The sequence below is a fragment of the Azolla caroliniana genome, unplaced genomic scaffold (assembly GCF_043228905.1).
Source record: "Azolla caroliniana isolate FFs.n. ecotype wild unplaced genomic scaffold, voAzoCaro1.0.p SCAF_472, whole genome shotgun sequence".
Taxonomy (NCBI): domain Eukaryota; kingdom Viridiplantae; phylum Streptophyta; class Polypodiopsida; order Salviniales; family Salviniaceae; genus Azolla; species Azolla caroliniana.
Genome location: NW_028230907.1, coordinates 1 through 23,594, shown reverse-complemented (window position 1 = coordinate 23,594; position 23,594 = coordinate 1). Strand labels below are relative to the sequence as shown.

General features: G+C 36.8%; 3 protein-coding genes across 4 annotated transcripts; 2 read left to right on the top strand and 1 right to left on the bottom strand.

Annotated features, from left to right (window-relative positions):
• Window positions 1-1,562: 1,562 nt before the first annotated feature.
• LOC147848192 (adenine nucleotide transporter BT1, chloroplastic/mitochondrial-like) lies at window positions 1,563-3,548 on the top strand. Its single transcript, XM_087338607.1, has 4 exons — window positions 1,563-1,610; window positions 1,692-1,853; window positions 1,967-2,490; window positions 2,791-3,548. The coding sequence occupies exons 1-3, from the start codon at window positions 1,563-1,565 to the stop codon at window positions 2,441-2,443; spliced, it is 687 nt and encodes a 228-aa protein (XP_087194733.1). The 3' UTR covers window positions 2,444-2,490; window positions 2,791-3,548.
• Window positions 3,549-12,600: 9,052 nt separating this feature from the next.
• LOC147848191 (receptor-like serine/threonine-protein kinase ALE2) lies at window positions 12,601-17,592 on the top strand. Its single transcript, XM_087338606.1, has 8 exons — window positions 12,601-12,682; window positions 12,895-13,500; window positions 14,044-14,148; window positions 14,245-14,616; window positions 14,714-14,974; window positions 15,286-15,675; window positions 16,053-16,296; window positions 16,654-17,592. The coding sequence occupies exons 1-8, from the start codon at window positions 12,601-12,603 to the stop codon at window positions 17,396-17,398; spliced, it is 2,805 nt and encodes a 934-aa protein (XP_087194732.1). The 3' UTR covers window positions 17,399-17,592.
• A 1,427-nt stretch (window positions 17,593-19,019) lies between these two features.
• LOC147848190 (uncharacterized) lies at window positions 19,020-23,588 on the bottom strand. 2 transcript variants are annotated; one of them, XM_087338609.1, is made up of 4 exons: window positions 22,485-23,588; window positions 21,975-22,421; window positions 21,063-21,234; window positions 19,020-19,572 (listed from the first exon to the last, which is right to left on the bottom strand). In XM_087338609.1, exons 1-4 carry the CDS (start codon window positions 23,538-23,540, stop codon window positions 19,091-19,093), a joined length of 2,157 nt encoding a protein of 718 aa, XP_087194735.1. In that variant the 5' UTR covers window positions 23,541-23,588; the 3' UTR covers window positions 19,020-19,090. The 2 variants fall into 2 exon arrangements, with proteins under 2 accessions (XP_087194735.1, XP_087194734.1); XM_087338608.1 differs by having other exon boundaries at window positions 21,975-23,588.
• Window positions 23,589-23,594: the final 6 nt, after the last annotated feature.

Here is a 23,594-nt window from a genome sequence, read left to right as displayed (position 1 = left end):
GTAGTTTGGGGTTCATGATGCTACAAAACCAAGAAAGATAAAAGTATCCCCAAACAAGTATAGTGCAAACTGTTCCAAAAACTGGTCCACAACATTACTAAATTAGCAAATTAGGAGATTGTCCTCTAGGAATGGATCAGTCTTGTGCCAAACCTGTACATTTACATTCTCACTGATAACATCGTTAAATTGCGCATAATGCATATATACACAAAGATGGCCTATTATCCTCCTTTTTCATGTCCCAGATGGTTTTGTTAGTCAAGGCAAGTGTATGGAGACATGCTCTTTGAACATTGATGCGGCATGTCTGGACATTGTACACATATAGCTTTAGAGGAATGCATCTCTGCCAGATTTGTAGTAGGATGTTCAATCTGAGGAGCATTCATTATGCATGTCATTGTCCAGTTTATTATCAGATCACAGAAGATATCATTGTCACTTTAGGAAAGGATTTGGACCTCAGTGGAGAATGGAGTACAGTATTCAAGGATGCATCGTGCTTTTTCCTTCTAGAGAAAGAGGACACAGAGAGAACCTCTTTAGGGGGTTCCCCATTCAGTGATCTACCTCACCAAAGAACTTTGACAAATTTCTTCTGCACAAATACTATAAAGGACATCCTCATAGTGTAGAAAATGTTGCGCAAAGTGAATCCATGACAGCCAGAGGCATTTCTCTTTGTCATGGATGTTGCCAATGCCAGTGGAGGGTCCACATTCAAGCATAGCTATGTCAGGATGTAGCTGATGCCAGTCGGGACCATGACCCTGATGTGCATGTTTTCATAAGATCAGAGCCACCATCGCACTGAGCTTTCCATATTAGAGTCACCCCATGAAGAATATTTTCAGAGGAGAGCAATTTCAATTGCAATTATGAGGCACCAAATTAAATTGTTGACTTTTCATGATCACAATTCGATTCAGTTAGTTTACAAGTCAACGTAAATAGTTATAATCTTTATCAGGTCTCATAGTTCATTATGGTCTTAGAGACATAAATATATATTTCTTTGTTTCTTTCTTGACTTTGAGATGATTGTTCAATGCCTAATGCATTGCTGCAGGATAGATATTCTCTTTAATGTTGGACCCAATCTGGAGAAGACTTTGAGGCTCTATAGGCTCAGTGGAGCCTTAACTCGATGTATTCTCGTTATCATATTCCCAAAGGAATATTTTATCTTCTATTTCATCTATTATGCGGCTGAACATTATTAGGCAGCTTGGTGATTTTGGTTTTCTCATTTCTATGTCTGGTAAGGGATCCTGAAGGTATCATTGAATCCTTGATAATTGTCTCTCCGATAGCTTTTTGTAAAAAACATATTCTGTTGGTATGAGAGTCATTCATTCATTTTGACAAAAAAGGTGCTATCATCATGCATAGTTTGATTACTTCATCAGCAAGATAATCATTTTAATAGAGTAACAAAGATCAAGATTTTCCTTTTCATTGTATTACATTTTAATGTGAGATCTCACCTTTTGGTGTATAGAAAGCATTTGCAATACTTTCCTCAAGAATGTGGAGCTTCATTCATATGTCTTAGTTCGATGCACACACCTACCAGACATGATTTGTCTTCTGATAACAATCTATCTGTAACTGATTGGTAAAAAAAAAATAGATTACTGTGCCTAATAATATAATGAGATGCTCATCATGAAAACGTTTTGCTACAGCTTTTTGCATATGATACCATAAAGAAGGTTCTGGATAAAGCACCGTTTGTGTCATCTCATATACCAGTGCCTACTTCTTCTATTGCTGGTGCAGCAGCTGGAATCTGTTCAACCATCTGCACATATCCACTTGAGTTACTAAAAACTCGCTTAACAATCCAAGTAGGCATTATCTCTATTTTTTCATCTATGAACATTATCTTGTAAACCGACTAATATACATATATATTATAAATATATGTGTGTATATTTCCATTTTTTTGTATTCCATTTAGCGTGGCGTATACAAGAACCTCATGGATGCATTTATAAAGATATGTGAAGAAGAGGGTCCAAAAGAGCTGTACAGAGGCCTCACCCCTAGTCTCATTGGTGTGGTGCCTTATGCGGCGACCAACTACTTTGCATATGATTTTCTAAGGAAACTATACAAGAAGACAACCCATCAAGATCAAGTAGGGAATCTTCCTACACTTCTGATTGGTTCAGCCGCAGGAGCTTTTGCTAGTGCCTCAACCTTTCCTCTAGAGGTGGCAAGGAAGCATATGCAAGTCGGTGCTATTTCTGGGAGGCCAGCTTATGATAGTCTTTTTCATGCACTTTCTAGTATTCTTGAGCAACAAGGGCCTGCTGGCCTTTACCGAGGTCTCTCTGCAAGTTGTTTCAAGCTCATACCAGCTGCGGGTATATCTTTCATGTGCTATGAAGCTTGCAAAAGGATATTGATTGAAGACCATGAAGAGACTTCCTGAGATGAAAGAAAGATACGCCTCCATTGTTTAGCCTATGTCTAATGGTGGTAAGTGTACAATCTATGGCAAAAACACAAAACTATCCTTCACTTGTTGGGTATTTACTAGAACGCCCTCCCCTGCTGCGTTAAATGTTTTACTACAAGGGGTGGTTCTGATCAATTTCGATGTATTCTGGCAATTATCAAAAAATTCTGGTAAATACCCAAAAACGTAAAGGTAGTTTGGTGTTTTTCTGGAAATTTAATGCATGATGATTTACTATGAATAGTATTTGTGAGTAATTATTTTTGTCATGTTATCTATGCATGGCTAACTAGAAGTGTTCTTGTATTTAAACTTTACAGAGCTATTTTTGGTGCGTTTATCAAAAGACGTTCAGAAGTTGGGGATAAATGCATCAACAGTGGAATCAAGTGAAGAGCGTATATACGCTATACATCTATATTCGTTACCATATGTCATGACAAGTTTCTCTCAACATTTTTAGGAAATTTTTCTAGTTTTCGAGGCAGAATGGGAGACTTTTTTTTCTTCTAGAGAGATTGCTTTGATTAGTACATTCCTAGGCTAAAATCTTAGGATCCATGCTATTTTTAATTTGAAGTAGAAGCAAGCTATATAACTAAGTGAGATGAAGTAAAAAGAAAAAGAAAAAAGGAAGAAAGATCACAAGGTCAAAATGATCCAGAGGTTTTGTGGCCTATGAGAAAGACCGTAACGGAAGTGCAAGTTTTAAAAAAAGAGGCATGATTCATTTTGTTTCTTTCTTAATAAGAACTCATTGCACGACCAAATGTTGGTGGATGGTTGTCTAAAGGAAAGTTCAAACTCACCTTGAGAGGGTAAGAAAAGGTGATTGGTTCAAATATGGTTGGCCTTTTTAGGTACCTAAAATAGGCATATTCTTATGCTCTCATACTAAGGTATGAGAATTATTATATTATTGAGTCATCATCATGTATGCATAGAAGTCTTATCTTCATATGTAATATGCAAGTGGAGAGATTCACATATAATTCTAGAAAGACTCAAATGTACGTTTTTTGCCGTGTACAAGCATAAGAAATAAAGTTCTGGCATGGAAAGGGAATTCTCTGTTGTAGTAATTGCTCATTTTTCCTCATATTTGATGCTATTTGAACTTATTTCAAATCCCTATTCAAAAGTTTTTCTCATATGAAACAATTCAAGCCACTGTTCTTATGTTCTGGTTTTGCCATTTCAAGTCAGGAGTGGAATCAGCTTGAAGACATTTTGGTATTTTGATAGTTATATAAGTTTTTTTATGAACTGTCACAGTGTGCTAGGCTGAGTAAAGATGCTGATAAAATATCAATTAGGCATGATATGAAGGTGCCCAAAAATTTACAAGATTGTTGGTGAGAGAAAGGTACCATTGTAGCTAACTTGTTATCTGTTTTGTTGGTCCTGCCAAAATAGTGGAATATTTGTATTATAAATTCCTTTGATATGCCAAGTTAGCATATGGTGTAATAATATAGGGTTTTGTAATGCTACAACATCTTCTACATGGGATCAAATGGTGCTGATTTCTTTTGTTTTAAAAGAAATAATTGCATTAGAGAATCAGACTGATAGGCCTCAAAGAATATGATAGTTGCATGCCTAAGGCAACTAGTTTTTATAATTTTGATACATTATTTATTTCCAATAAGCATGAATATCAAGATGCAAAGCATCATCAAATTAAAGGGTATCATGATATGTCACAATTGGTTATCTAGATGGACATTTATTGGACATGTTGAAAAGGGTTGTTGAACGGCATGATACAAGTTGATTGATGAATAGTCTTGATATTTAGTTTTTCACATCGCTTGTAAAAATCTTTCAGCACTACAAAGGAGTGCGTTGTTGAGGATTTGTGATTGTTTTATGATAACCCACCAAGGATGTTTAGCATAACTAAATGAGCAAGGATTAATGTTTGCATTCCTTAATTGTGCATGAATTACAATAGGGGAGGGTTATATGCATTTTTTTCATTCTTCATGGAACACGTGATACCAATGAGATATTGGATGCCATGATATGAATAATAAAGACTTTAGACTTTAGCAAAGTGAGAGCTTGTTCTAGGGTTGACAAGCCATTTGTGGTAATTTTAATGCTTCTTTCTTATGTGGCTTGAAAGTAGCTTTCAAGAATCCCTTGTAAAAAGTGGATTTGGCTAACTCAAACCAATGTTTCTTGATATGTTCTTTGGAACACACAAGTGAAATGCTCAAATTTGTTGACTTGGCATCAAGCTAAGAGAGAGTGACAATAGGAGGACGTGTAAAATGTGGCGAACAACATGTCGCAAAGAAGATGACATTTGATGAAGTTTATCATGTGTCACTTAAAAATTGGTGCATGCTCAGGCCTTAGCTATCCTTGTTCTGAATAGTGAGATATCTATTTTCTCTTGAATGATTGGACTACATACCAATGGGAAATATATATTTAGATTTTTAAATAAAATGTAGATAGCTCTTGCATTGGACTTTTGCAATAAGTTCTCATAAAGGTATTGTGAAAATTCTTATTTCTTCCGGTTTCCACAAATTGAAGATATCCTGGCACTAGTTGAGTGGGTCTAAAAGTTACATGATATTAGAGATGCAAAGGTAGTGGATAACTTTAAGTATACAAACTTTAAGCAAAGCAAAACCAATCAATTAACATAAGGAGAATACTATAGAAACATCTCAAGTTGATTAAAGAAAATAATAACTTTATACATCTCCTAAGTATGTATTTGGAGATCTCTATGTATTCACCAATAAGGATTATTGTGAACTCCTCGATCTCAAAAGGAAACATAGGAGACAATTTTGACACCCACGAACTAGGAGGGAAAGTGGAGAACTTAAGGCATGATGCTTCATTGACCTTCCTATATGACGTTGTAGTGGGGGAATGCATAAAAATAGGATATGATGAACACTTTAACAATTACACTCTAACCAATTTGAAGATAGTTTAGGAGAGGTTAATATGAACGTGTAGAAAACCACACAACGGAGCAAGATACAACAAACAAATGGAACTTTAATGTTCCAATCAATATACATTGGCATACCTAGGAAGCGACACTTTATTCTCGACATCCAATAAGGGAATAAAGTAGAATTAAATAGAAGTGTTAAGAACATGATCCACGTGTAGCTTGTGGAAATCTACATCTATAATTGTGTAGAGTGGAATAAGGTGGAAAATCCAATATAAAGAATAAATAATGATTGAAGTGAATATATACGTGACATGAACTCATTCATGATTGTAATTACATGATGCCCATGATGAGATATTTGATCATGAACATACAATTCATGCTTATTGTGAACTAGATGCCCATAATTCTTTAGTTCTTTTCCAAGAAAATATAATAATAATGTGTAATCAATCAATGATGCTACAATATAAGAATGGCCTGCCATGTTATTGGTTTATATTGAGCAGGATAAGAATGAGGATGCTATAAAACTCTATCCTTGAATGCTTGTGCAAGGTCTCTAACTACTATGATGACATTTTCTGGTATGTTGAAAGCATGTGGCAACATGGGAGAATTGGTAGTCATATTGAAATCAAATTAGATGTTGAGATGGATCTTAGTTAAATGAAGGATCCATGGCTAGCCATTGGGATAGTCATTTTTTCTCTTCTTTTCCATCTATTTTGTAGTTTGTACCTTATAGGTTTTTTGAAAACTGATGAAAGGATATTTTGTTTTGAAAAAAAATAAATATAAAATATAAGCAACATCATTGTGGGTTGATATTAAGGGTGATCTACAAGATTATGAAAAAGAAAAGGTTAACTTTGCATTGTATACAAGAGGTCGATATGTTGAGGAAGTGTCGCCATGTATGCCTATTAATTCAATACATAATGGGGTGGTTTGGGAGATTTAGATCGATAGTCTTCTAGGTTTTGTGGACTACTAGATGTCAAAGGATATTTTAGGAAATTCAATGGAATGTTGTGGATGTAGTTGAGAAGATTTGCCTTGACTTTGGTGCATACACTAAAAGGAGAATATGATGCTATTAAGGGTGATTCAAATGTAGTCTTTCGAACACAAGAGGTTTTTAAGGAGAGATGGGAAAGGATGAATGTCTTTTGCATGGTTAATGGTTGTATACGTTGGAGGTATCCGCCACCTCTCTAGGTATTTCCTCCACCGACATGAGGCATGTGCCCATATATAACTGTTCTTGGCAATGCTTTGGGAGATATGTATGTCGGTGCCTAAGAGCAGTTGAAAAGGTAAAAGATTGTGATGAAGTATCATGTAAATCGTTTTAGACATAATATAAAGTTTAAACCATTGTTTGAAAAAAAAAGCAACATCATGTTCCTCTTGTATCCAACAAACAAAATTGGGTTACATTGTTGTCATTCACACATATAAATATGCAAAGACTATTGATTAATTGATGAGCTAATAGTAGGGGATTTTTCACGTGGTTTTCAATTGTTTTAAATATGTGATGAATTGGTTTGAGTTATGGTTCTATAAAAAGGTTAATGTGCACATATAATTTTGATGTGCTTACTACATGTATATACATGTATTCTATAACGTATGATTGCTAAAGAGCTAACCCACACAACTTGCTCCACCTATAATAAAAGATCACATGGATTTGTTTAATAGTTTAGTTAACAAGACACTGCACAATGTTTTCTAGATTCATAAAATATACAAGCTCATTTTTCACTGTTATCAATGACATCTAATTCAACATGGATGAATTTGCAAAGAAATACTCGCATTGATCATATGATGATGCCATGATATTATGGTTCTTGTTCTTGGTTGGTGTGTATAGTAAGAGATAACAAAATTATCAAATGGGCACGTCTTGACATTTGATTTTAATGTATATTCCCTCAACATATAAACTTGTGGATCAAAGTTGAACAATTAGGTATGATACATATTGAGAGAGATCCAAAAACATGTAACTAGTAAGGGCATAGAATTTTGTGTGTTTTACTTCTTATTGTCCAAGATTACCCGTTCCAAGAAGGATCTATTATGCAATCTCAGTAAAAGGACATTCAATTGACGAGGAGTGTTACATCATGTGCATGTAGTGTATCTAATGCATCGGAATGGAGCTATATAAACTCGAAAATTGTGTGAGGCATTATAGTGGCCACTATACTTTAAAAAGGGAACACTTGACGAGGTTCCACATACATGATACAAGCTTCGAAATTACAAGAACAACGAGTATAAGACTAATATGTTACATTTTTCCATAGTCTCCTTTCTACACACAATCTTTCTTACCTATGGAGTATATTCCTAACCTATCTCGAAGGCTAAATAACTAGACTTATGCATTGTTGAGGACGAATTTAAATTTTATCATTGTGACGATCACTTTTTGTTTAATATATCATATAAAAGTTCTCTCTCGATATGCTCGTATGCCCTGCATAATTTATTTTTGCTCCTTGATTATCACCTAGCCTCTTCATCTGCTTAAAATTTTATTTCCCGCTCATGCCTCGAGATTTTAACATTCACAAACCCTTATTTCTAGAAGATAAAGCCAAGGACATTAGTCACCCAGACAATGTAGATTGCTTGTTGAATCTAGACTCCTTTTTCACCAACAATTCGAGTATGTGATGTGTGCCTCTTTCGACAACGAATAGCAAACATCAAATCAAATTAACTAGGTCATGCTACCTCAATAGCTCTACATTCATTGTTCTAAGACGAAATTTGTGGATGATTGACAATGAAGTTTTCTAATATGACTCGATTTAAATGCATTATACTATCGATATCGTCCACATAAACTAATGTGACAATGTTCTATCACATCATCTTTGATGACTAGGAATAACAATCCATTAACCTTTTTTTAGGTTGAAAACGTGGATTTCACAACTAAATTGCTTATTACCACCTTTCATCGAGGAAAATATTGCAAGGAGTATTTTCTTTGTACATAAGTTCTACAACATAAGCTATATCCCCTAAGCTTCAAACTTCTTACAAATCAAAGCATGCACTATTGTTCCACAAAAAATATGCAATATGTCATGTATCATGAACTTGATTTTTTTATCATAGAGAAAATTCAAATGAAAACAAAGTAAATGTTTGTAGATGTATCATCATGTATGTATTATATTGGGAAGATTGTCCAAATGATAGAAATTACTAATCCACGTACTTTTTTTTATAAAATTAGATAATATAATCATTGTAAGTAATAAATAATTGGGTAATTGTCTTCGCAAAGTCTAATTAATAACCAAATTCGCATAATGTGTCACCCACTAATGCACAATTACTTCCTTTAAAGAATTATTAAGAGCAAAATGTTGGAACTAAATAACTGCATTCTTCTCTTGGTTCTATGGTTTTCACTGGTAGAAAACATTGTCAATTAATTAATTACTAGATACAGTTTGGGTCGTGCGACCATCTCATTCCAATTTTTTGTGAGAAGGATGGTTGTATGAAATTTACATCGAAGTTCAACTAGATATAACTCTTGAAACCTTTGTATAAAGTAATGTGACAGATCTTCTACCTATTTGTAAGGATTATGAAAATGAAGATATCCGAAGTAACTTATATCAATACATTGAGCGAGAAAATCAAGATTTAACGAAATGTGACAAGATAGAAGCCTAAAAAATGAATTTGACAAGAAGTCAAATCAACGATATACATTGTAAATGAACATCATGACAATATAAAAAACTAGTGTACATAATGGATCATTTATCTCACAACTTCTTGTGTTATAAGAACAATTCTTCGTTTGTGAGCATTTACTTGATTTCTGTTTTCAGCTTCAAAGTGTGACTTTGTGGAGTTACTTGATAGTGGTTCAATCAGAATTATCTAAATGAATTATTTTGTAATCACACTCTTGATTTGGTGGGTTTTTTTGAAGTAAAAAGCACAACACTAGCTCGACATCCAGCAATTGGAATGAGGAATCGGAGAATGGTCCATTATTAGAACTAGATCAATTAATCAATGTTAAGATTATTTTAAGATTGATTATGGTCCATTGTGTTAAGATTAACATCCTATCAATATAATTGATCAATTAGAACATAATCTTAATCAAAGACCCACAATATAATCAAGAGGAAGAGAGAAAGAATGGCATTTTGAAAAACACTCTCTTAGAGGGAGGTATGAAGAAAAACAAATTTTTATTCAAATAATTGGTTCGAAAGTAATGGATTGAATAAGAATTCAGCCTTGTTAACTACAGGACATAGAATATTGAACATAAGAAGACTTTAAAGTTAAAACAATTACTCTAATGTTTGACTGATTTAAACATTTTGACTACCCATTTGAACGTAGTGTACAACAAGGTTTCTTCAGCCTTAACTAATAGGTCGAGTTTCATTAGGATGAGTAAAATAATAATAGTCTTGTAAGAACACAATGCAATTTTATGGGAATTCAGTGGAGAATTTAGACTTCGTTGGTTAAATTTTCCCTTTATAAATAATACTTTGGATGGACAAGTTCAAACATCAGAGCTAGCATTATCATGATCTTTCTCCTAAATTACAATGGAGTTGTTCCCGTCTAATTGATGTAAATGCACCACAACTCCTACCGCGGCGTTGGAGAAAGTTTTCTGAACTAATTAGATTTGGTTCGAAAACTTGACTTACGTGTTAGTGTGACCACTTGCAAAGAAACCCACTTGAAGGGACATAGCTCTAGGGATTAAACCTTAAGAACTTAGGGATGGGAGACGCTCCAAATGATCATTGGCATTAGCAAAGCACCAAAAGACTCAAGTTGGGACTTCCCAAGCACAACAATACAATTAAGGCCAAGCATCTCGCGGGTCTCTATTGATGCCGCAAATGATCGTTGGCACTAGCAAAGTGTCGGAAGACTCACGTTGGGACTTCCCAAGCACAACAATACAATCGACGCGAAGCATCTCACGGGTCTCTGGGGATGGGATCAACATGACTTGGCTAACCAAACCTTCTCATGTTTTTTCTTTTTAAAAGGTTCAATTTGGGTTTCGTAAATGTCCATATCGTGAAACGACCTGTAAGGCCAACATGCGGGTCCTAGTCTCATAGGGCACGAATCGGGTGGGCTCGTTTCATAGGCAAATTTGATACAAGCATCTTCTTTCTTCGTTCTTCTTCTTCTTTTCTTTTCTTTTGGTCTGGAGTTAGGCTCGACACGAGTGTAAAAGGAGGTAGAGATCGACAAACTTTGGTCGGTCTACGGGATTCGAGGGCGGGCGAGTGTGAAAGCAAACTCATTTGAGTGGATTGGGATTTGGAGGGGAACGTTTCATGAAATTACAGAAATGGGAGGGGCCATCCATCCCATTCATTCAACCCATCGAAAAACAGAATTTCTGCTGAAATTTTAATGGACATTCAGATTTATTAAGTTTTTTTTTTTTTGCTGATTTTTTTCTCATTTTTAATCCCAATTTTTTTTGTTTCTCATCAGGACAACTTAAAAAATTCCCTACTCCGATCCTTCCAATTGTAATACCACTACTATTACTTCTACTAATTTGGATCGTAAATTCTACTAGTACTATGACTTCTACTAATTTTTTCGATCGTAAATTCTATTTAATTTGTTGGCTTTCGATGTTCTCCATCGCTTTCTTTTTGCCTTCAGTTTGTTGTTGGTTACATTTAGAAAATCATTAATCTCAGGATTAATGCCCTTTCTCCATTAAGCTTGCTGGGATTTCCCACCCTCCGATTATATTTCCCTTAAATTTGGTTTGTTTAATTTTCACTCGAAATTTTCATTTTCTGAGAACTTAGTGTTCCGCCATAGCTGCTGTTTCGTCATTAAACTTATTTTCTCTGAGAAATTTTTCTATGAAGCATTTTTTTTTTTTAATCTAGAGAAATTCTGACATTTCTAATAGAAACAGAGATTTGAGCTTTCATGAAGCTTTTCCTTTTATCCGCCTCAGAGAGTTTGGGCTTTCATGAAGCAATAATTAAAATCAGAGATTTTGAGGTTGTATGCCACCGCCCATTAAGCTAAATTCCTTTTTTCTTTTCTTTTATTTTTTACGGCAAGAAATTCTTGAGCTTTTTAAATACAGAGCTTCGAACGTCCATGAAATCTTTCTTCTCTGATTTTTCTTTTTTCAACAGAGGTTTGAGACTTTTTTTTTTCATACACAGAATTGAGATTGTTTCCACCATCGCCAATCAAGAAATAATTTGTCAGAGGAGAAGAAAGATGGGGGATGAACCAAGAGAAATTCGGCCCAATTTAGGTCACACAAAATCGTGGGCAAATTTTGCGCGACTTTTTTTAATTTAAAAAAACATTTTAACCTCCAATTAAATTTATTATTCTAATAAAGAAAACATAAGATTGATCTTTATTACGTATTCCTATTTGAAAATAATTATTTTGCTTTTATATTGCATGTCGGGATAAATGATTAATACTAAATACTAAATAAGAAATAAGAAATAACAAATAATAAATAATAAATGATAAATAATAAGTAATAAATAATAAATAACAAATAATAAATAATAAATGATAAATAATAAGTAATAAATAATAAATAATAAATAATAAGTAATTACTAATAAGTAATAAATAATAAATAATAAATAATAAATAATAAATAATCTCCATCAGAGCAGAACAAAAATGAAGTAAGAAGAAACAGCAGCATTTATTCATCAAAATACTTCTTCTGCATACATACATATACCTATATATTCCTTGTAATAACGAAATGATGTAATGCTTTGGACTCTGTTTATGCATCACCATAGCTAGCTAGCTTTGCTTGCATTATCTTGGACTCTGTTTATGCATCACCATAGCTAGCTAGCTTGCATTATCTCTCATTTCCCTCTCCCTCTCAACACATCTACCCATCTAGTACCTATCTATTTATTCATATCTCTGCTTCTGCATCCCCATAATGAAGTAAAAAACAACACCTAATCATCAATCACCACAAAGCAAAGGGCATCGTTACATATAAAATTTATGTGGATAGATTCTTCTCCAATGTTGAGGGATGGCAGAGATGCTTTACTGGTTTAGGGAACAGGGGAGGAGAGTAGTAACCCAAGGATGAACCACCACTGCAACTCTCAGAATCATAATGAAAATGATGGTGAAGCATCACGCCCCATTCCACTCAATGTTTCTGCTTCTCCTCCTCCTTGTGGTCTCGTATCATGTCTCTGCTCAAGGTATGCTTTCTTATGTATATATGTATCAAGAAGACATTACTCTGTTTTTCTCGTTTCCCTTTGTTCCTAAGCTCAACCTTTCTTTGTTACCATTAGATTCTGTACGTTGTTTAAGTTGATGATTTCCTTTTTATTTACAACTTGAGTGTTAGAAAATGTAAAAGAACATAATGAGGTAAGATTATTATAGATTTAGTTGTGCATATATGCAGATGTGAATCATGGAAATGATGGAAGTATCAATGGAGGAGGATATGGGATGCTATTAAAAGCAGCTCGTTCTTGGTTTGATTTGGAACTATCTAAATTGTTTACCTTACGACCAATGCAATCTCTAACAGAAGATTTGAAAAAGACCATCCATTCTTCGTCGTTCTTTCTCGTGGATGCATCTCGTTCAGCTAATTCAAAATCATTGTTTGAAGTACTACTACTATCAAATGATGGAAATGTGTCATCCCCATCCCCATCCCCATCCCCATCCCTATCCCCATCCCCATCCCCATCCCCATCACCATCACCATCATCATCACCATCCCCATCACCTAAAAAGAGACATCATAAGCATCATAAGCATCATCACCAATCTCCTCCCATTTCTGCACCAGAATTACCACCCAATAAATCACACTATTCAGCACCATCGCCTTCAGTTTTATCACCAAAGGAACCACCATCCCAACGATCAAGAGAGAAGTTGAGAAAAAAACCTGGGGGAATGATACCACCATCACCATTACCATCGCCATCCCCATCGCCATCGCCGGCACCATCACCAAATGTAGTGTCTCATGACAGAGATCATATCTCATCCCCAAGTAAGTAGATAAATTGATACACATGTCTTGAATTTTTCTTTTGGTGATATTATCATATCGATTCCTAAGTGGTAGGCAAAAACAACCCTCTTTTTCTATATTTCCCAAAATGCCCCTGGTCTATTCTAAACATGGTATGATATGGTATGTGGGGCACATTGGCCCATGGAACCAAAACATAACCTTCGAAGGATTCACTTGTCCCAAAAGAAGTGACATGAGGACAGAGGCTATGGATATAATTATCTATGATGGTTGTTGACTCTTAAGTAAAAGAGAATGAGTTCGCCATATAGTGTCTCAAAGTAGCATCTATGTAATTGAGAAAGAGGGGATGATTTGATGACCATATAAATGCTTAAATATCACAAACAATTATTTGGTACAGATGAAGGCTGACCAAAGGTATATAAAGTGGGCTTTGGGGAACTGATGAAAAAACCAAGGGAGGGGTGTTTCGGAGTTGTTACTGAATTAACAAAATATCAGATATTCTGATCTTTAAAGCTTCTCATGGACTTGTTTCTGTTACTACATTGTTAGGTCAAGTTCTCACTCCACAAATAGCACCCACAAGAAGCATTCCATCACCAAGTCCAGCTAGTATAATTTCACCTTCATCTCAACCTCCATCATCACCAAATGATGGTAAGTATTGAAATATTTTGAATCTTTTGCTTAATTTTACAATTGCAATATTGTAGTCTTAGGGTGGAAGTAAATTTATGTTTTGGTTGCTCATAGGATGTAGCTCTATGGTGTGTATACCGCCATTGGCAAAGACACCTTTTATGGCACCTTGTGGATGTGTTCAAGCAGTTCAAGTAAAGATGGAGCTGAGCATTCCTCTGTATTCACTCTTCCCTCTGGTGTCTATGCTTGCGGCAGATGTTGCTGAAGCTCTAGTGCTGTCCACAAGGCAAGTGGAGATTGTAGGAGCGAGTACAGATAGTCAATATACAGATTACTCAATAGTAGATATGAATTTGGTACCATTAGGTCAGGAATTCGACAACATAACTGCACTTCTCATATATCGGAAGCTCTGGCAACATGAACTTGTTTTGAATGCAACTCTCTTTGGAAATTATAGTGTCATCTATGTCCTCTATCCAGGTAACCTTAGAAAATTTGTTCTCCATGTGTAGTTTTTTGGGTAAATACTCTAAAAACAAAAGTTTGTTTTTGTTTATAAGAATGTTAAATTTTGTAGGTCTTCCTGCATCACCTCCAATTGAACCTTCAAGTGGAGTGTCCCCTACTGCAGGACAGAACCCCTTTGGAGTTGAAGTTAAGAAAAAAAGCTACAATCTAGCCATTGGGACTATTGCTATTATTGCATTATGCTCGGCTGCATCTCTTGTGATTTGCCTTGGTGCCTTCTGGATTGGAATGCTGAAATTCTGCCACCATGCTGAAACAAAGACTCATCAGGTCGAACCTGGGCTCTTCTCAACTTGGACTAAAAGATCAGGTAAACAAATGAGGTGATGATGATGAATTATCCCCTTAGAAAGAAAGAAAGATATATTAACGTCTTTTAAGAGGCCAAAATGGCCTATAAGACCAAATAAGAGATTACATCTTTTAGAGAGGTTGATAGATTTTGCCCTCCTCTGACGTTAAATATGAGTTATGGGACTAAAGTAAAACATTTTCATTGTGTGAAATTAGATAAGTGATTTCTGGTGTTCAAGAATTTTACAGATGAATGCAGAGAGAGAGAGAGAGAGAGAGAGAGAGAGAGAGAGAGAGAGAGAGAGAGAATGTGTCTTACAATCACAGGACCCTCTGCCATATCGAGTGATATCGAAAGCTCGGTAGTATCCATGTCATATGCATCAAGCATGGCAAATTATAGCAGCATTGCAAAAACCTTTACGTTTGCCGAGCTGGATAGAGCAACTGAGAGGTTTAATCTGGAGAATGTTATCGGGGAAGGTGGGTTTGGACGAGTATACTCTGGCAACTTAGATGATGGAAGAAAAGTGGCGGTGAAAGTACTCACAAGAGATGATCAACAAGGAGGAAGAGAGTTCATTGCCGAAGTAGAGACGCTGAGTCGTCTCCATCACCGTAATTTGGTCAAGTTGATTGGTATTTGTATCGAAGATCACAATCGCTGCTTAGTATACGAGCTTATTCCGAATGGCAGTGTGGAGTCTCATCTTCATGGTACACTTGTATACATAAATGATGATAATCAAACTTTTGGTTCTTGCTCTTGCATAGATACTTCATCACATGCTGAATATTATACGGGTGCTAAATTCTAATCCATAATCACAGTAGCAAGGAGGCAATGAAGCTAAATATTTTAGGGCAAACTCTGTATGGTTATGGAAGGGCTGTATCTTGTCCTTAGCGTATGGAGATAGAGAGGGCATAGCACATCCATTCCTTAGATAATGTGTGCAGACTTCATTGAGTAGTTATCCAGACCATAATAATGCCCTTATTTCTTGTGGCTAGCCATAAGTTTTTGTTTAGATGCTCATAACATCAAATCATTAGGAAATTGCTTGATAAAGAGTGTTGTTGGCATTTACCAGGTATTGATAAAGAGACATCTCCTTTGGATTGGGATGCTCGGATGAAGATAGCCCTCGGTGCTGCCCGTGGATTGGCTTACCTCCATGAAGATTCCAATCCCCGTGTCATCCATCGAGATTTCAAGGCGAGCAACATTCTATTAGAGAACGATTTCAATCCAAAGGTTGCAGATTTTGGTCTGGCAAAAGCTGCACCAGATGAAGGAAGTGGACATCTTTCGACGAGAGTGATGGGTACATTTGGGTATAAATTCTACTCCTTTTTGGGTTCAATATCTTAGCTATACATATCTCATCTATACATAGCTGACAACATATACGTATATACTCTATATACACAGCTTACAGGATACATATATCTTCTCTCTATCCATAGGTAACAAGATATATAGCTACTCTGTATACATAGATAGCAAGATAATGTATATATATATATATATATATATAAGCCACAAATTCATACCTACACGCATACATTCATCCTTCTGTACATACATTATTATATATGTACATGTTGCATGCATGCATCCATACATACATACATACGTATGGCTGACATATATATGTGGGTATTTCTTAACATGTTAATATCTATGCACAGGTATGTTGCCCCTGAGTATGCAATGACAGGGCATTTGCTTGTGAAAAGTGACGTGTATAGCTATGGCGTGGTATTATTGGAGCTCCTTTCAGGACGAAAACCTGTGGATATGTCCCAACCTCAAGGACAAGAAAACCTAGTGACTTGGGCTCGGCCTCTTCTCACGAGCGAAGAAGGAATAGATGCGTTGGTCGATCCTGCACTATATAACAAATATCCTCCTAGCAATTTTGCGAGAGTAGCTGCCATTGCTTCCATGTGTGTTCAGCCTGAGGTCTCACATCGACCTTTCATGGGAGAGGTTGTGCAAGCATTGAAGCTAGTGTACAATGACTCTTCTAATGTTGCCAATGGAGACATAGTTTCTAGCAATTGTAGTCTTGGGGGTGGAGGCGATTCCTTTGATTTAAGTGAGACCCAAGTGGGTGGTGGCTATGGTGGATCAGGTCACGAATTATGGGCTGTTGATAGGAACTCATCCTATGTGCTCGATTCATTTATCTCAATTGACTATGACTCTGGCCCTAGCCATGGAGCTACAAAGACTGATGTTAGAAGACCTCATGTCTCTTCATCATATGGTCATGGTGCAAGACATAAAGTGGACAATGCCATGGCTGGTTGGGGTGAAGGCTCCTTAAGGAGGCATAGTCTTTCTGGACCCCCATCTCCAAGGAAGTGTAGTAAACAAGATGGTGGTAGTAGTGAATACATTGCATGTTCTAGGTTTTGTGTTACAGAGTAATGATCTATACATGGATACAATGCACACTGGAATGCCAGTTGAAAAGAATTCTCACGGAAGAAAAACCCCAAGTAAAAGGAAAATCTTGGTGTGCCACAAACATGGAGGAAAAAAGCTCCAATGAAGTGAATAGATAAATATGGAGAGGTTACTTGGGTTCAATGAAGATGCGAAAAACGTGTATTTGCTAACATGTTTGGTATGGAAAACCTAATCTGTAGGTGCACATCCATAATCTCTCATAATCTAGATGGAAAACCTAGAGGAAAAACCCCAAAGGAACTTTATATGACATGAAGAGGTTGTCATGATTCTAATTTCTTATAGCTCACCATTTTTTTTCTCTTAAAGGTGGGAGGTTGGTTAGTTGCAACCAAGTGCATGTGGTGGGAATTAAACTCTTGTCCTATAGCTCGTAGAGCATGAGTTTAAACCGTTCACCCAACCTCAGCTCGTTGGTTTTACAGTTTCTTGACATATTGATCCCTGTTCAATATAAAACAGACTGTAGCCAAAACCATTCTTGGACTTGATTTGGAGTTTTATAATTCTTTCTATCAAGAATCCAATTGTAAAAAACAAAATCTCAAATTGATTTCAACTTAATACCATCATTCTTCCTCTAATTCTTTAATGGGAGCAGAATGGTGTACCAAAGCTTCTCATAGAACAATGGCATATTCGCAAATATGGCGGTACTAAAATGGTGATTCTTGTCTAAGATAAGTTCATGTATCAATTGAATTTTATTTCGTGTCTACAAGTAAAAACTAACAAAGTGAATAGAATTCTATTTAACCTATCTTTTGGTGATGGTACAAAGAAGGAATAGGACATAACTGTAGAACAACTTTGGATCTTGAATAGGGCCACATACTCTTCCTTTTATAGCTTCTGTATGTGTGAAAAATAAACATGGAACCAACATTTACAGAAAATAAGATTCGTTACATGTCATGCTCATAGTTTTGAACGTAACTCCTTATTCTGAGCTTAAATTTCATTATGTTTCTATAGAAATTGGCCAGTACATCCATTCTGATAGATCTTTGGCTCCATGTATCGTAGCTCAATTTGAAATCCAATTATCCAAACATTAACATATTTGAATCCTAAACTAATCAATTGGCCCACCATTAATGTATACCTAATCTTAGGTTTGGACCCTAAACTAATCAATAAACTTATTAGAGTCCTGAGATGGTTTGTTTTCTCAATCTCGTGTACATGTTTTCTCTTTATTCTCACTCTCTCCATGATTTGGAATTTGGAATTTTTATTGTTTTGAAAGATTGAAACCCTTGTCCAACAAGAAAACACAGATTTGGGACAAAAGCACAAAAGAGCCCATGCTGTCATATACTACTTTTGTTTGTTCATGTGAGAAGGTAAAAAAAAACATGCTTGTATGATAAAAAAAGGAATGATACTATGCTTGGAGCCATGCCTATCATTAACTTGGAAGTAGGTTTGCCATAGCTTAATGGATACATATATTCACATTTGTGGGCATATGAGTCAACTATCTTGCTAATGTTCTCTTATGTTTCTCTATTCCTTGGTATTGGAATATATACAATATTATCGACAAGCTACCATCCTCTTTGATTGAAACTTCAAATTAACGAATACACATGACATTGCGAAGCAAAATTACATACAATTTAGCTATGGACATATGTTAAAGATAAGCTAAATAAGGGCAAGTTCCAATATTGAGATTATGTTGGAAACGAGTTCTTGCATTTGATTATGTGAATGGAGAGGATAAGGGAAGACACAATTGAGATATAGAGCCCCTTGGTGAAAGCAATCAAATATTGCAATGCTTGGCCCCACCCCATGGATAGAAGAGCAACCCACGTACTCAAGCAAACCCAACTCATCAAAATCTTCTCGCAATTGCTCATCCTTCTTTTCATCTTGAACATTTTGAATATATTCTTCATTATCGAACACGACAAGCGTGGATGTACGCAACGATGAGAAAGGTGTTAGATGGGGCCTTTGGATGGCCTGACACATGAGTAGGCCCACATCCCCCAAGTCAGTAAAGTGTTTTCTTCGATTTATTGATTCTTCTAGTGTGGAAGAACACTTCCTTGCTAACTCCCAGAAGTCCATGTCTTCTCCTTGGATATAATATGTGTTCATTATAGATGAATGGTAGAAACCTACAAAATTGTATACATGTTTATAAGGAGAGGTTATACCAAATACATTAAGATAAGATACAAGTTTTTTACATATCTCATGCTGCAAAAATCTAGTTCCTTTTGGCAATCCCTCGGACAATCTCTACATGATTCTCTACAAACTAGGGATATCCCACCTCAAACTTTACTCAGACACTTTGTAAATTACTCTTTGTTAATTCGTGGGTTTTCAACTCACATCGAGGTTTTTGACTAGTCATAAGTATTAATTACAAAATCAAAAGATACCAAAGTTTGATTACATGACATTATCATCTCAACAACATTTTACACTTTTGAAATTAGTGCCTTTCAATGGAATCTAATTCTTGTATTAAATAAAAAAACGCATTTAAATAACATACAACTTACAAGTAAAGTGACTAAACATTTAGATTCTAATGATTATGTGCATTAGTCATGAGGTGAAAGTCATTTTCTATTGTGAATATATGTGCACATTCCACCCCACATGATGCCATAACTCTAGGTTGGGTTCACATGTTTAAACAAAGAAGATGACCGTTCTCCATGTAGATAGTTGAGGTTGTATAACAAAACAAGGTGGCAATAAGTCGCAATCTCACTCTACAGAAATTGGTCATGAGACTTTAACTTCTTTAGCACTCAAACATGTTTTGTCGAAAACCCCATCAAGACAGTTTGTGTGTTGTTTCTTAAGGTGTACCAATCATTTATTGCCACATCAGAAACACAAATCCATCTTGTTCAATCTCATTCAGCCAATATTGTTTTGCCACACACAAAAAAAGGGATTCTATCCTAATGGCTTCATTTTTACCGACGATATCTTACGAGATATGGAAACGACTCTACATCGGCAATCACTCAAAAGTTGTGTCTTGGTATACTTGTTAAACCAATGAGGTTTTGCAAAAGGGTTAGTTAGGGTCTATCTATATGTACATTGGACGGTAACGAGATTTCACAATCACAAAGTGATTAATTACCCTAAGTACATTCGGGACCGAAGAGATTTCTCTTTATCACAAAACAACTTGATGTCAGACAATCATTCATCACTTGTGGACTCATATACTTGTTAAAAAGCCCAATGATATTCCATTCACTCACGATAACGATTCACGATAACGTGACTCTGTGGTCAGAGACCGGAGTGATTTGCCGAGGTATTCGAAGTTATTCAAGGAAAGAGCTTTTTCTCGACAACATGATGATAGTGTGGCGGTACATATTTGCAATCTCTAGTAAATGTGGTTTTCCGAGCATTCATTGGACTAACAACTCTTTAACTTATCCCTCGGCCTAGCCCTAAACCCTCTTAACCACAAATAATCTAATCCTAGCCCTAACCCTAGCCCTAGCCCTAGCCCTAGATCTAGTCTTAGTCCTAACCCTAACCCTAACCCTAACCCTAGCCCAAATAACCTTAACTTTTTAACCCTAACTCACTCCAGTTATTAGGTGGAAGAAGTAAAGGCACTCACCCACAGTGGAAGAGGACATGGGGGGTTGCAAGAGCGAGCGGCAATCTAAGAGCGTGACTACGCCGTGGTGCTCCCCCCGAAACCCTAACCCTAGCTTCTTCACCATCGCCGTCGCTTTCAGACCTGCTGCGGTCAAAGCTCCCGCTAGTCTCACCTTGCGATCACCACACACCTGTGTATTATATATATATATGTATGGATGCACCAGAATCTAGCCATTAGATTGGACATCAAGATCATGGAAAGCACCAACAATTTTAGGGTTTTCAACATACACCAACATACATACATACATACATACATACCCCCACTAGGTGCATATATACAGAGAAAGTAGAGGAGAAGAGGGTAGGGTGTGTTATGCATATACATATGGCCCCCAAAGCTTTTGCCTTTCATGGTGGGTGGGGCTGAGATCCATGGGAGCGGTATATTTGTTTTTTGTGCAAATATGGGAAGGAGAAAAACTCAGGAGAAAGAGATGAAAATGCATAATTCTGAGAAATAATAATAAACTTGGGAGGGAGGATTGATGTTCCAAAGTTAGGGTACTTTTGTTTCTGTTTCAGGGCTGTATGTAAAAAACATTCTACAGTAAGTAAGACAAACGCAGACAGACAGGGTTTTAGATCTAAAATGCTGGGCAATAAAGTCTCTCACATACAGACATACATACATACATGTACTATACTCGCAATGTTTTGATGATCTCACACACAAATCTGGAAAATTGGCCACACCACACCAATTTCAATGAATAAATCTATATGTACACAATTACTGTGATGTACCATATTGGTTTCTGTGTTGTCTTCTGCTTTTGGGTATCTAAAACAAAGGATCTTCTTCATGATTACTACTGATTTGGGCAATCGATTTCGGAACTCTGGCGATGATAATTAAGAATTATACCTGCAATAGTCGACCAGCTTGTTGGGCGTTTAGATTCTGACGAATAATCCGGGAGCAAGATCTCCCCTCAGCATTAGGGTTAGGGATGATGGTGTCAGGATTAGTGTTATTAGTACTAATTTGGTGTTGGAATGGAAGCATGGCATGGCGCCTTGAGCCCAGAGAGTAACCAAGAATATCTATGCCATGAGCCCAGAAGGGCTTTGAGCACATCTCTCTAGAAATGCAATCTTCGATTGGTGCTAGATCATAGTCAACAACATGTGGATCCAATTTCACTACAGCTACTGTATCATCTGCATCGCCATCTAATTCTTCTTGGCTCTGAGATGATAAAAGAATGTTCGGCTCCACATGGCTCGATGCATCGAAAGTGTTCATATCGGTATTAGATGCATCAAAACAGTTCACATGATTGGTTTTAGATGCATCAAAACAGTTCACATTCTTGGTGTGAGATGCATCAAAACTGTTCACATTGTTGGTATAAGATGCATCAAAACTGCTCACATTGTTGGTATTAGATGCATCAAAACTGTTCACATGATTGGTATTATTAGATGCATCAAAACAGTTCACATTATTGATGTGAGATGCTGCATCAAAACCGTTCACATTGTTGGTATAAGATGCATCAAAACTGCTCACATTGTTGGTATTAGATGCATCAAAACTGTTCACATGATTGGTATTATTAGATGCATCAAAAATGTTCACATGATTGGTATTCGATTTGATGCCCATCGACTGACTTGTTGTACTGGAAAATTTATACTGACCGGGTTCTTCAACGGAGCTGTTCATATCCATCAATTCTGCGCCCGTAGGCGAGGGAGAATAAGGTTGTGATGCCCTTCTTCTTCTTCTTCTTCTTCTTCTCAAATTTAGCATGACTTGGATGAAGCTGGTGAGGATAGTTGTGGCCGAGGTGCGATCGCAGATAGCCGTGTGGAGCCTCAGGACAAGCAACGATTCGGTCGCCCTCCTGCTCGGCCCATCGATAGCACAACCATTATTATTATTATTATTAGCATTATAACTACTACTACTTGTGCCATCATTATAAAGGCTAGCGAACATCATAGGTTGCGGATCGAGGCAATCGTGCTTCTCCCGCCACTCGGGGCACTCCATTGAAAGCTCCGATTCCAGAATAGACATCCATGAAGAAGAAGAAGAAGAAGAAGAAAAAGCATTAGTAGTAGCAATGCCATCATCAACACTAGTGTCAACACCACTATGAGCACCATCACTAGTAGTAGTAGTAGTAGTAGTAGTAGTGGAAGTCCTAGTAGGAGATGTGTGGTGGATGACTAGCTTGAGGTAGGGGTCCTTGGCCACGGAGAGTGATGGGCGGCCCCGTGTCCAGAGTAGGCGAGACCGGAGACGCGGGTGGGCGGCTTGCACGCCCCGGAGCGCCGGCTCGATGAGCGAGATGGGCAGCTTGTCCGCGTTGAACCGGAGAGCCAACACCGTAATGCCGGTGCCCCCGTCCACCGCCTTGCACCAACAGTACTCCGTCCCGCCCACGGCCCTACTGTAAAGGGCAGAGGAGGACACCTCCATTACCTCCTTCTCCAAGACTAACAATCCATTCTCTTGGTCATCCTTCTTCTCCAT

Coding starts and splice junctions, on each gene's coding strand:
- LOC147848192 (XM_087338607.1), top strand. CDS start 1,563: ATGCACACACCTACCAGACATGATTTGTCTTCTGATAACAATCTATCT. Junction 1,611..1,691: donor CTTCTGATAACAATCTATCT/GTAACTGATTGG, acceptor GTTTTGCTACAG/CTTTTTGCATATGATACCAT. Junction 1,854..1,966: donor AAACTCGCTTAACAATCCAA/GTAGGCATTATC, acceptor TATTCCATTTAG/CGTGGCGTATACAAGAACCT.
- LOC147848191 (XM_087338606.1), top strand. CDS start 12,601: ATGGTGAAGCATCACGCCCCATTCCACTCAATGTTTCTGCTTCTCCTC. Junction 14,617..14,713: donor CATCTATGTCCTCTATCCAG/GTAACCTTAGAA, acceptor TAAATTTTGTAG/GTCTTCCTGCATCACCTCCA. Junction 16,297..16,653: donor AGAGTGATGGGTACATTTGG/GTATAAATTCTA, acceptor ATCTATGCACAG/GTATGTTGCCCCTGAGTATG.
- LOC147848190 (XM_087338608.1), bottom strand. CDS start 23,540: ATGGAGGTGTCCTCCTCTGCCCTTTACAGTAGGGCCGTGGGCGGGACG. Junction 21,235..21,974: donor AAGCTGGTCGACTATTGCAG/GTATAATTCTTA, acceptor TATAATACACAG/GTGTGTGGTGATCGCAAGGT. Junction 19,573..21,062: donor CATGTCCTCTTCCACTGTGG/GTGAGTGCCTTT, acceptor ACAATTTTGTAG/GTTTCTACCATTCATCTATA.